We start from the raw sequence: 14,297 nt of genomic DNA on the forward strand, positions 1-14,297 counted from the left end.
TATCACTGGTCAGAATAGTCCATTTCGGCAAAATTTTAAATTGCCGAATGTTGGACGAAATTTGGTCTGACCTTAGCCGATCAGTACCAAAAAAATCGGCAACTAATTTTATGGACGATTTGCACTGTAACGCCTGCCAATTGTTAACAAATCAATCAGTAGAAATTGGCAACAAATCGGTAAAATTAAATTGATGATTGTTAATAAACCTAATAATTATTATTACCGATTTTTGTACATTTAGCTGATTCTAATTTTATAATAATTTATTAATTAAATTTTATTAATTAAATTTTATTAATTCATTTTATTAAAAATTACATATTAAATTAATATATAGCTATCTATCATCTATCTATATACACCATCCACCGTCCACCATCCATCATCCATCCATCATCCTCATCTAACCTGATAAAAGTCTGAAAAAAACCTACCAGAAAAGGAGGAAACAGTTAGTAATTCATTTTTTATAATAAAAAAAATGAAGTTTCAAAAATATTTCGAAACTTACCCACCCATCCGATAAAATCCGAAGGAGAGAGAACCTACAAAAAAATTAAAGAAACGGTTAGCAAACCGAGTCTTTAATAAAAAAATTTGTTTCAAAATATTTTGAAACTTACCAAACCAAAAATCCGAAGTGGAAATCTACAAAAAAAAGGAAGAAACAATTAAAGTTTCTTCGATAAAATAATTTGTAAGAAAGAAACGATTAGTTTTTTACTAAAAAAGTTTTGCAAAAAAAACAAAACTTTGAAACACACCTATCCAACGTCCAAGAACTGGAGGCCGAAACCTACAAAATATAAAAAAAAATTAAAAAAAATAATTATTTTAAAGAGTTTCAAAGTTTTCGAAACTCACCTATATATCCAACGCCCAAGAATCGGAAGCTGAAACTTACAAAGAAAAAAAAAATAATTAAAAAAAAATGTTTTTTTTTTGAGTTTCGATTATTTCACTTCGAAACTCACCCATATATCCAAAGCCCCAGGCCGAAACCTACTACAAAGAAGAAAAAAAAAATTAAAAAAATATTTTTTAGAGTTTCGAAGTTTTTGAAACTCACCTAGTATATATCCAAAGCCCAAGAAGTCAAGAACCGAAAGCTGAACCTATAAAAATAAAAATATAAATTTAAAAAATTTTTTTTCGCCCAATAGAAGAATAAAAGCGAAAGAAAGGAAAAGAATAAAAAAAAATGTTAGAAATTAAAATTAACGTTTTTTATCAAAGTTTTGAAAACGAAACTTACCTGGAATATCGGCGTCCAAGTTGGAGCCGATTTCCTATATAAAAAAATAAAAAAAAAAAGTTTTTAAAAAAGTTTCGAAACATTTGTTTCGAAACTTACCTGGAATATCGGCGTCCTCGTTGGAGCCGAATTCCTACAAAAAAAATAAAAAAAAACGTTAAATATAACGTTTTTTATATTAAAGTTTCAAAAATTTTCGAAACTTAACTTTGGGATTCGGTATCCACGCTAGAACATTCCTAAATAAAATAATAAAAAAAAACGTTTTTTTTATTAAAAATGTTTTATTAAAGAAGTTTCAAAACTTTAGTTTCGAAACTTACCTGGAATATCGGCGTCCTTGTTGGAGCCGAATTCCTACAAAAAAAAATAAAAAAAACATTAAATATAACGTTTTTTATATTAAAGTTTCAAAAATTTTTAAAACTTTACCTAGGAAACGGTATCCACACCGGAACCGATTTCCCACAAAAATAAATAAAAAAAAATGTTTTTTTTGTTAAAAAAACGTTATTTAAGAAAGTTTCGAAACTTTTTTTTCGAAACTTAACTTTGGGATTCGGTATCCACGCTGGAACCAATATCCCTACAAAAAAATTAAAAAAAACGTTAATATTTAACGTTTTTTATATTAAAGTTTCGAAAATTTTCGAAACTTTACTTTGGAATTCGGCATTCACGCTGGAACTGATTCTCTACAAAAAAATAAAAAAAATGTTAAATATTTAACGTTTTTTATATTAAAGTTTCGAAAATTTTTGAAACTTTACTTTGGGATTCGGTATCCACGCCGGAACCGATTCCCTACAAAAAAATTAAAAAAAACGTTAAATATTTAACATTTTTTATATTAAAGTTTCAAAAATTTTCGAAACTTTACTTTGGGATTCGGTATCCACGCTGGAACCGATTCCCTACAAAAAAAATATAATAAAAAACGTTAATATTTAATGTTTTTTTATTAAAGTTTCAAAATTTTCAAAACTTTATTTTGGGATTTGGTATCCACGCTGGAACCGATTTCCTACAAAAAAAAATATAATAAAAAATGTTAATATTTAACGTTTTTTTATTAAAGTTTCGAAAATTTCGAAACTTAACTTTGGGATTCGATATCCACGCTAGAACCGATATCCCTATATAAAAAATAATAAAAAAAAAACGTTTTTAATATAAAAACGTTTTATTAAAGAAAGTTTTGAAATTCTTTTTTCGAAACTTAACTTTGGGATTCAGTATCTACGTCAGAACCGATTCCCTACAAAAAAATAAAAAAAAAACGTTAATATTTAACGTTTTTTATATTAAAGTTTCAAAAATTTTCAAAACTTTACCTGGAATATCGGTATCCACGCTGGAACCGAATTCCTATATAAAAAAATAATAAAAAAAACGTTTTTTTATTAAAAACGTTTTATTAAAGAAAGTTTCGAAAATTTATTTCGAAACTTTACCTAGGGAAACGGTATCCACGTCGGAACTGATTTCCTACCATAATAAATGAAAAAAAAACGTTTTTTAGTTAGAAAACGTTTTTTTTAAGATAGTTTCGAAAATCTTTTGAAACTTTATCTAGGGAAACGGTATCCACACTGGAACCGATTTCCTGCAAAAAATATAAAAAAGAAACGTTTTTATCTAAAAACGTTTTTTTTTAAAAGAAAGTTTCAAAATTTTTCAAAACTTTACCTGTAATATCAGTATCTAAGCCGGAACCGATTTTCTTTACTAAAAGTATAAAAAAGAAACGTTTTTTAACGTTAAAAAATGTTTTTTTAAAGAAATTTTGAAACTTTTTTAATTTAATAAAAAGTTACCGAATTCAATGTGTACATTTATGTGAAGAACTAAGGTGTAAAAAAGGGAAGGGAAAAGGACGAAAGAGAGGGAGGAAAGGATGCGAAAAGTTTAAAAAGTTTAAAAAAGTTTCTGTAAAATGTCGATCTTAATCATCTGATGATTTCAACAACTGATTTGCCGAATTATTGCCAATTTTTACCAATTTGGCAAATTTGGCAAAATTGTGTCGATTTATATGACCAATCGGCATAATTTTACTGAATGAACTTAAAGGAACAATTTTTCGTATATCAATCAGTATAAGTTGATTTTCCACCAAAAGACTGAACAAGCTTTTGTTTAACAATCAGTATCAGTCAATTTGTAATTGATTTTACCGATTTTTGCCATTGGTCAAAAAATGTGATGAATCACATGACCAATCGGCAAAAATCATGCCGAAAGCTCTTAACGGTCAAAAGTTTTGATTTCGACCAGTGTATGTAACTTAAGATTTTCAATTACCCCCTTCCCCTAGAATATTAGGTAATATCTGGCACTGCCCTAACCTAACCGCATTCTTTGGCAATCATGTTCAGATAATCTTGTTTGCATTTTTCACATGGCAGTATCCTGCAGTTTCAAATTTAAGAGCTTTCAATGTTTTGGATGCATTTTCTGAACAAGTGATAAGTGCAGGACTATTTGGCTGCTCCTCTAGAATAAATCCATCTGTATGGACACGTTGTACTTTATCCTTGTATGGTTCTAATAACTCTGAAGTTGTCTTACATCCATGTGTTAGTAGGAATGGAGCGATTCTAGGATATTCCCCCTTGAAGGGATTACCTGGGTTTATGAACTGGAATCGCCACTGGTCAGATCCTACTAGTATGATGGAGTCAAGTGTATGGTCTTCCAGAAACTTGAATGGGTCTGTTTGATCTGTGGTAAGGGTCTTGTAGTTGCGTTTCCTTTAGCAAAGCGCTTGTATATACTCACTGAATATTACAATTTCAGAGATCCTTGCTTTTTGATCATATATCAGAGCATTAGGTTTTCCATCCTGTATTTAGCAAGAAATTTATTGCTTTGCAGAACGATACTGCGCAAAGTTTCAAGCTTATGCAATTTGATGCGCCAGACTTTGCTGTGCCGTTGCTTTATGTGAGTAATTTCACTACGTCTATTGTACGCGTGATGATGGTCAGTGATGATCAAAATGCCAATATAGCAAGAAAAGTGATATGTCCGTTTTATTTTGGAACATTTATAGAGGCGGGAATTGATTAACATCGTGATGACATGTCTCAAGAAGCTAGCTGAACAATAAATCAACATACCTTATTATTGTTTACGGAATATAATATCGATGATGTAAATTATGGTAAGTTTGAGTATATCGCTTAATTTTTCATTTTTTTATTTGCACAAGGCGGATAAAAGGGTTCACTAACCAGGACATCACCTTTTTATATAATTTGCAGGATCAATTTTGGAATACGCTTGGGGAAATTACGTTAATATGATCGCATTACAAAAATCTGATCAACCGCCTCTACAATAAAAGAATTTAACGCTATTCATATGTAAAGATCATCAAGGAGCCTTTTTTACATAAGAATTTTGAGAATATGCGAGAAAGTTTGAAAATAAATTATTGCTTCCCGTGATACATGTGACGTCTATACTAAATGTTACTACGCATTTATTTATTCAAGTTCTGTCTTGTTAATAAAAGAATATGTTAGCATACATGTATGCATGCTCAATTCACTTTCCACAATCCCATAACCTACTCGGCTACTCCATATATATCTGAATTTGGTAAATTAATTGTGCCTGATTTATTGATTGTATGAGAAAAAAATAGGTTGAAAAAAAATATAATTGTATGCGAACTGATACGTTGTACAGCCTTTATTCTTTCGGCAAGAATTTTACCTGCGCGTCAATTTTCTCACATGATGATATTTGGCTCAGATAAAAAAATGTGTTACGTTCCAGGCAGGCGATTTTTATGTCATACAAACAGATATCTCATTGCATCAAGAGAACAAAAACAAGTTTCGTACAGGTAAAAAACAATGCTTTATTTGATAAAATAAATCGTGGCGGAGCCAGCAATAATACGTAAAATTGCACAATATGAAAATAGTCCGCTCAAGGTTCTAAGGCCTGCGGTTGTATAGGCATCTCATTGGATGAACTTGTCGAATATCTAAGTGAATATTATTAAAGGGTACCAAATTAGCAGCTTCAAGTGCGCTAACTGCTCGACTCCGTCTAAGATCGACACTATTGTTATATTAAAGATCGGGTATGTAATACTAATAATTTAATCTTACGATTCAATTTCACCTAAATTAAAATAAATTTTTGATGAATTGTTAATAACTTAATAAACAATATGCGATAATATAAATTAAAATAGATTACCTGTTGATATTTGCATCGAATCTGATGCAAGTTCAGATTCTAGTTCTGATAAATTTGGTAAATCAAGTAATCTACTTTTATAATTTGCTTGAGATCTTGAGTCTAATGATAATGATACAAATGTGGAATATACATCCTCAATTGTTTTATAGTCTAATTTAGAATTATCTGGAAAACGTATTTGATTAAGGATGTCAAAAGTGGTTAGACAGTTTTCTGGGTTTTCGTCCCAACATTTTTGAATTATTTCTTTTAAAACTTGTGGCGTTTCATCCCTAATTTCTGGACGTAATCCATAACGGCAAATATCTATTATAAGATAACGATCAAATGATCGATCATCAAATGGTAATTTTCCAGAAATGATTGTATTGATAATAATTCCCAATGAATAAATGTCAGATGCCCTTGTATATGGTTTTCCACGTAATACTTCAGGTGCTATATATGGTAATACTCCATAAATTTTTTGATCATTCATTTCATGCGCTGGCTTACATAATCCAAAATCACTTATATACGTTTTTAGACCATTCTGCAAAATGTTACCCACGTGAAAATCTCTATGAACTAAGTTATTTAAGTGGATTATACCAAGACTCATACAAATTTCCCAAATACAAGTCAACTTTGTGCCAAGTATTAGTTGGTTGAATTCTTGAGTACGATAATAATAATGAAAATTACTTTCTATATATTTAAATACTAGTATAAAATTCTCGGTGTCAGGATCTTGTGAAATGCCATAAAGCGGTACTATGAATAACTTTCCACCAGTAATACTCAGTTCAGCTAATTTTACCAAAGCTTCTAACTAATAACAATAATATTATATATTAATCAATAAAAGAATTAAATTAAAAATTTCAAAAGATTTTCTTTCTGTTTTCTTTTACTTACTTCATTAAGAAATGTTCTACTTATATCTCAAGATGAATCTTCTAGTACTTTTAAAGCAACTTTCTTTCGCTCTTTTCTTTTCCAGTTGTTAGTTTTTTGATCCCAACCTTTAATGTATGCATCAATCCAATTGGCTGAATATACTTTAGCAAAACCTCCTTCAGCTATATATTCAACATCAGTAAATTTATTATAAGGTATCCATTCTATTATACCATGTGAATTCTTTGCGTTTAGTTGTCTATTTTTTATTAATTCATCAATTTCTTGGTTTCCACTAGTCCACCTATCAAAATCTTGTTGAAGATGGTTTGTGTTGCAATCAGAACACCAAATAATTTTTCCCGTATTAGGTCAGGAACACTCTTTACATATCCCGAATTGTAAACGATTTTTTTCTCTATCGTCAGTTTCTTCTTTAAAACAATCTTCACAATAATATTTACTAATTTTATGTCTCCAATTTTTTTCACATATCACTTCATGATCTCTATATTTTGCTTTTCTTTCATCAATATTTAAATTATGATCTGTTTTTATCATTCTTCATATTCTTAAATATATTTTTATTAAAAGGTATATCATTATTATTAGTCCCATTTCTATCCACAAGTTACTTTTTATTAACAGACCATTCAGTATTGTTAAAGCAATTATTTCTCCATTTAATTTCAGTGATAATCTTTGTTGAATTTTAATTAAAAAATGACAAATTACAATTGGTGCAAACCTATTTATCAATAAATTACTTTCCATAAGTAGACCAACTATTATTGCTAAAACTATTCCTTGCCACGTGCTTTTTCCTCTAAGTGATTTTAATATAGTTTCTATCATCAGACTAGTAAATAATATTAGTAAAAACATGTCCTTTAACAATTTTATTTTCATTAATTCTACAACTATTGCTACAAAAACTACTTCCTGCCATTTTTTTTTTCATTAAAGGGTTTGTTCTATTTGCGAGTACCATATGAATTAATAGCGTTAAACCTATTTCCTCCCATCCCCATCCCCATAAAACTATTTCTTGATTTTCCTCCAATTCCATTTTGTATCTAAGATTTTATGAAATCGGAGAAAAAAAAAAATATTCCGAGTTTTTAAAATGAATGTGCGAGTTAATGAAACACGAGATTCTGGTAATACACAAATTAAACTAACCTTTAATAGTACCGAAACAATGAATATGATGATTACGATCTTTTCTTTCGAAGTAATTCTTTTTTTAGTTACTGAAAAATAAGAAAACCCGAAAGATTATGTATAGTTTTTCACTACCTCTAATCGTTAATTCACAAAAGAATTTTCTTTGTGGTTTTCTCTACGCATGTCTAATACCAAAGTTCAATCCAAACGTCCCAAAATAAGTAAAGAAACTATCCTAACTATAAGCGGCCATGTAATTACAAATAGCAAGTTTGCTTCCAGCCTGTCAAACTGTGGCAAAAATAGCTGAAGAAATTCTGACACTTGCCGACACTACAAATCGCAACCAGGAAATTCTTAAACTTCTAGCGGAGCGCGTTGAAGTATCGAGTCTTTGGTTGTTTGAGCTGAGTCCAAAAGAAACAAAATGTGAGCGGGCATTTTACCGGTATATTGACGTTCTCACTGAAATTAGGAACTATGCGAAGGAGCTAAGCAAGCCAGGCAAATTTAGTAAACGGTTCCTTCTTGAAAAGGCTGCCATGTTCTTTGCCGCCAAGGATGTAAGTTTGAGTATATGAATTTTTTTATTGCTGCATTCTCGTAGCAAAAATTCCAGCCGCGAGAGTTGCATCATAATTTCTGATATAAAGATCAAACAACGTTCAATGGCATGTGCCTAGTTATTAATTTTTATCTTTTATTCTCTTCAGATTCAAAACTCGTACGTAATTTACAAAACTAAACTTGACGAAGCTATCGGAGAATTTAGCCTTGCGCTTAATTATGACTGTAACGTCCTTCTCCATAAATATATTGAAGATTTGCCTGCAAGCTTTGAGAACAATACCAAAATGTTTGTTAAACAAAGCCGCCAGTTGACTGAAATTCAAGAATCTATAGTGCTGATTCGAAAAGGTATAGAGATGCCTGAATCAGAATTGGAAAAAGTTCGATTAAATACTGAGTTGATCCGTAATGAAGATAGTGAAGAACCGGAAATGAAAGGGAAAAATATGCACATCAAACGCCAATTGTATGGTTCCCAGGAAGTTGCAGTCAAGAAGATCAAAATTCCGGAGAGCGAGAATGAGAATAGAAAATCAATCGAAAAATACGCTTTTTTAATGTCAAAGTTGTCACACTGTAACAGCATTGAAAAGTTGTAAGTAAGACTTTATATTCTTAAGAAAATATTCCTAAGATTGATTATTATAAACAAAGAAAAATTTCTCTTTACGAGATATTATGCACGGCTTTCTTTGTTTTTTTGCTTTTTGCAAACTAACAAGCAAAAAGTGGATATGAAATTAAACCACTTTTGTCTTTCTAGTATAAATCCTTCTTTGTGCCATGATGCACATTTTAGAATTATTTATACTCCTTTGCCAACTTTCATTTTTTTTATGTTTTACTTTTCCACCATAGTTATGGAACCCTTCTTATTAATCACGATCTTCATATTGTAACGGAATGGGCTGAAAAGGGTAACCTTGAAGACTTCCTCCGAAGCGATCAAGAAATCTTATGGTCGTGCAGGCTTGAGATTGCGGAACAAATTGCTAATGCTTTAGAGTTTATCCATCGTACCGAAATCTTTCATCATGATGTAAAGAGGTAAAAAGAAGTTTTTGCCTTGACAACATATTCTTTATGGCCTAAAGATAATTGATAGCTTGAATTTCGAAACACTTTTTAAAGTAAAATCTTACCACTGTAATTAATTATAGTCGAAACGTGTTATTGGACAAGTACATGGACGCAAAATTAACAGGATTCGATTATAGTCGACTCCAAGAGCAATCAACAACGAGTAATGAAGAGCAAATCTTAAGTTTACGGTAAGTAAAAGTTCTTATCTATGCATTAAATGATTTCTCCTATTTAAACGATAATATCATTATTTAGGTGGACGGCTCCCGAAAAATTAAAGCAAAGTTCTGTAAGTTTTGTACCTTATAGTAAAAAATGTGATATCTACGGGTATGTATAGAATCTGCCTGCATATAGAGCATTAGTTTATTATTAATCTATAAGGCCGCTAATGTTATTTAATTCTAGCTTTTCTATTACTTTATGGGAAATTGGAACGCGTAAAAAGCCATTTGAAGAAATCGAAGATGATATTGATGTTGTTGATTATGTAGTTAAAAATAGCGGACGCCCAACACCGTTTCCTATAAACGGACCTAAAGAATACAATGAACTGATAACGCAAAGTTGGTCATCTCATGCAGGCACTCGCCCAACAATTGAAGTTATGAGAGAAAAACTTCGCAAACTGACAAAAAAATACCAAAATTATTACGATAACCCTTCGACTGATTTCGGGTTACAAAATACTGATACTTCCAATTCTTCAATATCACAATCTACCAGCCAGTCAGAGCGCAACGAATCTCTACAAGATCAACCACTTTTGCCATTTGAAGATGTAGTTGAATTACATAAGCAGAAGAAATATACCAGTGCTTTCCCATTATTTCAACAATACGCAGCTCTTTCCCATCGAAAAAGTCCACTTGCAAAATTTTACTGTGGCTATTATTTATATCATGGTAAATGTGGAATAAATAAAGATGAGGACAGTGCGATCGAATACCTTCGTCAGGCAGCTGATGCAAAAATAGTAAAAGCGCAAGCATTATATGCGGAGGTATGCCTTGAAGGTAGCACCTATGATCCGATCAATGGCATTAAATATTTAAAAAAGGCTGTCAAACATGAGGATCGGTCGGCATTAGAAATGTGGGCAGAAATCTTGTATAATGGAGAACATGATCATGAGATTGACCTGAAAGAAGCATTCACCATTTGGAAGAAGGCGGCAAGCAAGGGGAGTAAATTAAAATTGTTTGAGAGAATCAAGAAAATCGAGATGGAGGATATTTTAAAAATATTTTAACTGTTGCTGTACCAGTTATTTTGATAATGTTTTTGATCGTTTTTGATCGTTTTTTATGAATAGTTCGATAATAAAAATACTGTACAGTACATATGTTGGAAGCCTGTGAAGATATGAGAGTCAAGTATACCAAGTCGTTAAATTTAAAATTTAAGTTGTTAAATTAATAGAATCATAGAATCATATAGGAAACCAAAATAATAACAAAATCAGATGAAAATCAAATTTGATTATAGGTATTAATTTTTTAGTAAATTAGTAATTGTAAACTGAAAACAGGAAGTAATCATTATTGATCTTAACTATTATAACTAAGAGTTAAAACTATCAATCAAGGAAATTTCTTTTTCAATTTATTTTTTTCATGCGGCGACACAATCTCTAAGTTCGCTGAACATCGAATTTGTTTTAAATAATACTGCACCCTTACATGATTGTATTTCAAACTATCAAAATGATTTGCGAAAATTGAAAAATCACTATCTCGTAAAATTACTATTCTTGTTGCTCATTTGCTAACTTTTCTCTAATTTCCATCAACAACCGTCCCAACTTATTAAAACCTTCACTTCCATCACTCCGAGTAGCATTACCCCAATAACTGTCAGTTGGAGAAGCTTCAACAATTTCAGCATCTCCTGTACTTAATAATTTTTCTTTTAAATTTTGATGTTGAGTAAATTTTGCACTTAAAGCATTACGCATAACACCATCTTTAATTTGTTCCCAATCTGAACGTAGACCTGAATGTTTACGAGAAAACTTAGCTGCTTGGCCAGGTTCTTCGAAATTTCTAATCTTTTGTTGGATTTCAGGTTGCGATGGAAATTTTTGAGCTTTAAACAGTTAGAGTATGGAATTCAAAATCTAATTAAAATATAATAATAAATATAAAATTTATTTTTACCTTGAAAATAATGTTCGGTTGTTGGCCAGGTCTCTCCGTCAATCAAAATTTCTGCTTTAAAAAAATTACTGAACTCACCCCATTCATTTCCTACACCATAAAATTTTATTACAGACTTTTCCATATTTTAGTTTAAATATTTTGGAATATAACCTAATGCATTTAAGGTATGAATTCATGTTTTACATGAATTAGTTTGTACATCCTACATCGTAATACAATCTTCATTGTTAAAAATAAAATAATAATGTTTGGATCAAGTGAGAAACTGCCACGAAATAAATGCAAATAATGTAAAAATAATGATTCCCAATATTTAAATTGCATAGCCATGTGGCTCAAAAATGAAATGGATTTCCATATTTATCCTTTATATAAAGCCTGAGCCGGATAATCAACTGATAATTTCGTTTTTCTTGGTTTTTCACTATCTTTAATTTATTTCTTAATTACTATCTTTTTTTAAAAGAGCATATTAAAGTTAAGAATGCAATCACCAACAAAAACAGTGTTTACTGGCGTTATAAGACCCGCTTATGGTGCAAAAACCGTATTGAAAGAAAAATTTGTAGAAATTTACGAGAGTTTTTTCAAGGTTAAATATAATAATTTCTAATTTATCTCGTCATTGGTTCGTTAGTATGTTTCTTAATTAAATTTATTATAAACTTTTCATTAATTCATCTTAGGGTAATGATCCATCAATTGGTCAACCAAATTTTTGGAGTGAATTATTTTTACTTAAAGTTAATGCAACATATTTAACGAAATGCCTATCCGAAATTTCTCAGGATAAATTATTGGCCATCAAAGTAAGTAAAAAAATTGTTTTAGACATGATTAAAATCAAATATTTAACTTAAATTGCCGTTTTTGGCGATAATTAGAATAATATTGGAAAATTATTTTTAAAATCTATTGAAGCTATGAAAGAGGAAAATACTCAGAGAAAGATAAATGCTATGGAGGTGATGTATATTAAAAAATTTTGTGTTCATTTCACGTTAATATTTATATTAATAAGTTATTATCTTTATAGACATTATGCGTACTTCTTCAAGGAATATTTTCCAAGAGGTTTAATAATTTTAGTTTTGAAGTTATTAATCTTTTGACTGGATTAAATAACGCTGATACAGTTTTTCCGGTATGTAATATCTAGATTGCTGTTAATCTTGACAGAATTTTTAATGAATTTTCTTTTTTTATAGCAACTTGTTGACACCATTAAATATTTAATGAGACATGGTGAAATAAGTAAGAAATTTAGTTAATTATTATTTTATAATAATAACTCGTTCAATTTAATATCTATATGTTAGTAGAGGTCCAACATGAAGCATTACGATTAGCTATTGTGATCGTATGTGGAAACACTAATATCAATCAAAATAGTATAAATGAATATTTCATAAAAAATGATATTTTTGATCCTTTAATCCAGGTATTTAATTACTCGAATTTGTAATTATTTTTTTAGAGGGAAATATTTTAATTAATTTTCTTGTTATTTAAAGTTAATAATTTCCCCCAAAACATCGCATATGGCTTATGAAGCTATTATGTTACTGGATATCTTGGCAAATTATAACAAGCACGAGTCGAGGAACCCTTATTTAACAAAACTGATTGATATTAAGGGTGAAGCTGTATTTGAGGTATATAGATAGATAATTTGGTAGATAAGTGATACTTGAAGATATAATCGTTATTTCACCTTTAAACTAAATTTATAGAAAATCATGGAAGTATTATCATCGACATGTATAAAATGTCAAGGGTATTTATCATTTATTATTATTTATATTCGCGGTTTTTTTTAATTATTATTTTAATTTTTTTTTATTCATTTCTAGACAATATATTGAGATACAGGAAGACGATGAAGCAAACAAATATTTGATTTCAACTGTTGTGTCATATGTTGGATCTATTTTACCTTGGTATGGCAGTGGAACAAAGCAACATTCAAATGTATCGGATCCGGAATTGGCATTTGTTAGATTGTGAGATTTCATCGATATATTATTTTTTTGTTAAAAAAAAAATTTCATTCTGCACTTCTCACAAATATGCATGCATAACTAATAATGACATAGACCATCTGCAAATGTTGCAATTCTTTTATCCTTTTATGATATGGTGAATAATAATAAACGATTCGTTGATTATATAACAAAATCCATTGCAAGATTTTCGATTCCTTCAAGACCTCAATTTAATGACAACCCTGCAACAACAACTGAAGATAATAAAAAATCAGCCGAAATTGGTCGAGGTGAATAAAATTATGTCGAGTTTTAATATCAAAAGTACGACAAGCAATAATATTTTCTCTATTTTAATAGACTGTCCATATTTTTGTGACTTTCTTTCACTTTCATCATATCTCCTACAACACAATCGTACTAACCGTACTGCGAGTTATGCGAACCTGATATTACTAACATTAGTGATATTAGTTGAAGACGCGTCATTTAATGAGATTATATGTGAAGACGAAAGACAATTTGTAGTGAGACTTTGCAGACAAGTAAGTTTTCGGTGAACATATGAATTTTATTTTGCGTTTAAAGGAAAGGTATCTTATATTAATTAATATTCTCTGATATACAGAGACCACCTTTGTTACAAAACGCAAAGTTTCCTCGTCCATTAGTTGGTGTTATATTAGATGTTGTTATTGGATTCATAAATCATAATTTGAGGAGAAAATTACAAACTGATTTATATAGGTAAGTTAACAAAAATTTAACGGGTATTAATTAATAATAATTAAGTAACTTATATAATGTTTACACACACAGCATGGCATTAGGCGTTATACATCGAACAATGTCATATCTTAAAAGGAATCGTGTTAGATTACGTAAATATTATTTCAGCTTTTTTTAAATATATATATTTATATAATAATAGTAATTTTAATCTCCTTTCGTTAATAGAAATTATTTAATAAC

At 29.9% G+C, this 14,297-nt stretch overlaps 6 protein-coding genes across 6 annotated transcripts; 2 read left to right on the forward strand and 4 right to left on the reverse strand.

Moving 5' to 3' along the window:
* Nucleotides 1-347: 347 nt before the first annotated feature.
* On the reverse strand, nt 348-2,753 carry OCT59_007619 (uncharacterized protein; the record flags this gene model as incomplete). Its single annotated transcript, XM_066149941.1, has 18 exons — nt 348-433; nt 515-548; nt 627-651; nt 787-799; nt 868-902; nt 978-1,008; nt 1,073-1,118; nt 1,259-1,292; nt 1,358-1,391; nt 1,467-1,497; nt 1,582-1,615; nt 1,691-1,844; nt 1,920-1,953; nt 2,029-2,062; nt 2,139-2,172; nt 2,483-2,516; nt 2,593-2,626; nt 2,713-2,753. 18 exons carry the CDS (start codon nt 2,751-2,753, stop codon nt 348-350), a joined length of 768 nt encoding a protein of 255 aa, XP_065998806.1.
* Nucleotides 2,754-5,208: 2,455 nt separating this feature from the next.
* Nucleotides 5,209-6,919, reverse strand: OCT59_007620 (uncharacterized protein; the record flags this gene model as incomplete). Its single annotated transcript, XM_066149945.1, has 6 exons — nt 5,209-5,323; nt 5,386-5,398; nt 5,477-5,917; nt 6,071-6,290; nt 6,377-6,402; nt 6,748-6,919. 6 exons carry the CDS (start codon nt 6,917-6,919, stop codon nt 5,209-5,211), a joined length of 987 nt encoding a protein of 328 aa, XP_065998807.1.
* Nucleotides 6,920-6,932: 13 nt separating this feature from the next.
* Nucleotides 6,933-7,427, reverse strand: OCT59_007621 (uncharacterized protein; the record flags this gene model as incomplete). The annotated part of the gene is made up of 1 exon (XM_066149953.1): nt 6,933-7,427. One exon carries the CDS (start codon nt 7,425-7,427, stop codon nt 7,218-7,220), a length of 210 nt encoding a protein of 69 aa, XP_065998808.1. The 3' UTR covers nt 6,933-7,217.
* Nucleotides 7,428-7,484: 57 nt separating this feature from the next.
* On the forward strand, nt 7,485-10,430 carry OCT59_007622 (uncharacterized protein; the record flags this gene model as incomplete). Its single annotated transcript, XM_066149962.1, has 7 exons — nt 7,485-7,518; nt 7,793-8,088; nt 8,239-8,690; nt 8,954-9,142; nt 9,256-9,366; nt 9,434-9,508; nt 9,587-10,430. 7 exons carry the CDS (start codon nt 7,485-7,487, stop codon nt 10,428-10,430), a joined length of 2,001 nt encoding a protein of 666 aa, XP_065998809.1.
* Nucleotides 10,431-10,742: 312 nt separating this feature from the next.
* Nucleotides 10,743-11,487, reverse strand: OCT59_007623 (uncharacterized protein). The gene is made up of 2 exons (XM_025322511.2): nt 11,338-11,487; nt 10,743-11,266 (listed from the first exon to the last, which is right to left on the reverse strand). The coding sequence occupies exons 1-2, from the start codon at nt 11,459-11,461 to the stop codon at nt 10,926-10,928; spliced, it is 465 nt and encodes a 154-aa protein (XP_025166088.1). The 5' UTR covers nt 11,462-11,487; the 3' UTR covers nt 10,743-10,925.
* A 337-nt stretch (nt 11,488-11,824) lies between these two features.
* On the forward strand, nt 11,825-14,293 carry OCT59_007624 (uncharacterized protein; the record flags this gene model as incomplete). The annotated part of the gene is made up of 14 exons (XM_066149975.1): nt 11,825-11,932; nt 12,027-12,149; nt 12,225-12,305; nt 12,377-12,484; nt 12,549-12,594; nt 12,660-12,781; nt 12,855-12,995; nt 13,074-13,117; nt 13,194-13,343; nt 13,437-13,615; nt 13,686-13,870; nt 13,954-14,072; nt 14,145-14,206; nt 14,283-14,293. The coding sequence occupies 14 exons, from the start codon at nt 11,825-11,827 to the stop codon at nt 14,291-14,293; spliced, it is 1,479 nt and encodes a 492-aa protein (XP_065998810.1).
* Nucleotides 14,294-14,297: the final 4 nt, after the last annotated feature.

This window comes from Rhizophagus irregularis, chromosome 15, assembly GCF_026210795.1.
Source record: "Rhizophagus irregularis chromosome 15, complete sequence".
NCBI lineage: Eukaryota > Fungi > Glomeromycota > Glomeromycetes > Glomerales > Glomeraceae > Rhizophagus > Rhizophagus irregularis.

Coding starts and splice junctions, on each gene's coding strand:
- OCT59_007623 (XM_025322511.2), bottom strand. CDS start 11,461: ATGGAAAAGTCTGTAATAAAATTTTATGGTGTAGGAAATGAATGGGGT. Junction 11,267..11,337: donor AACCGAACATTATTTTCAAG/GTAAAAATAAAT, acceptor AACTGTTTAAAG/CTCAAAAATTTCCATCGCAA.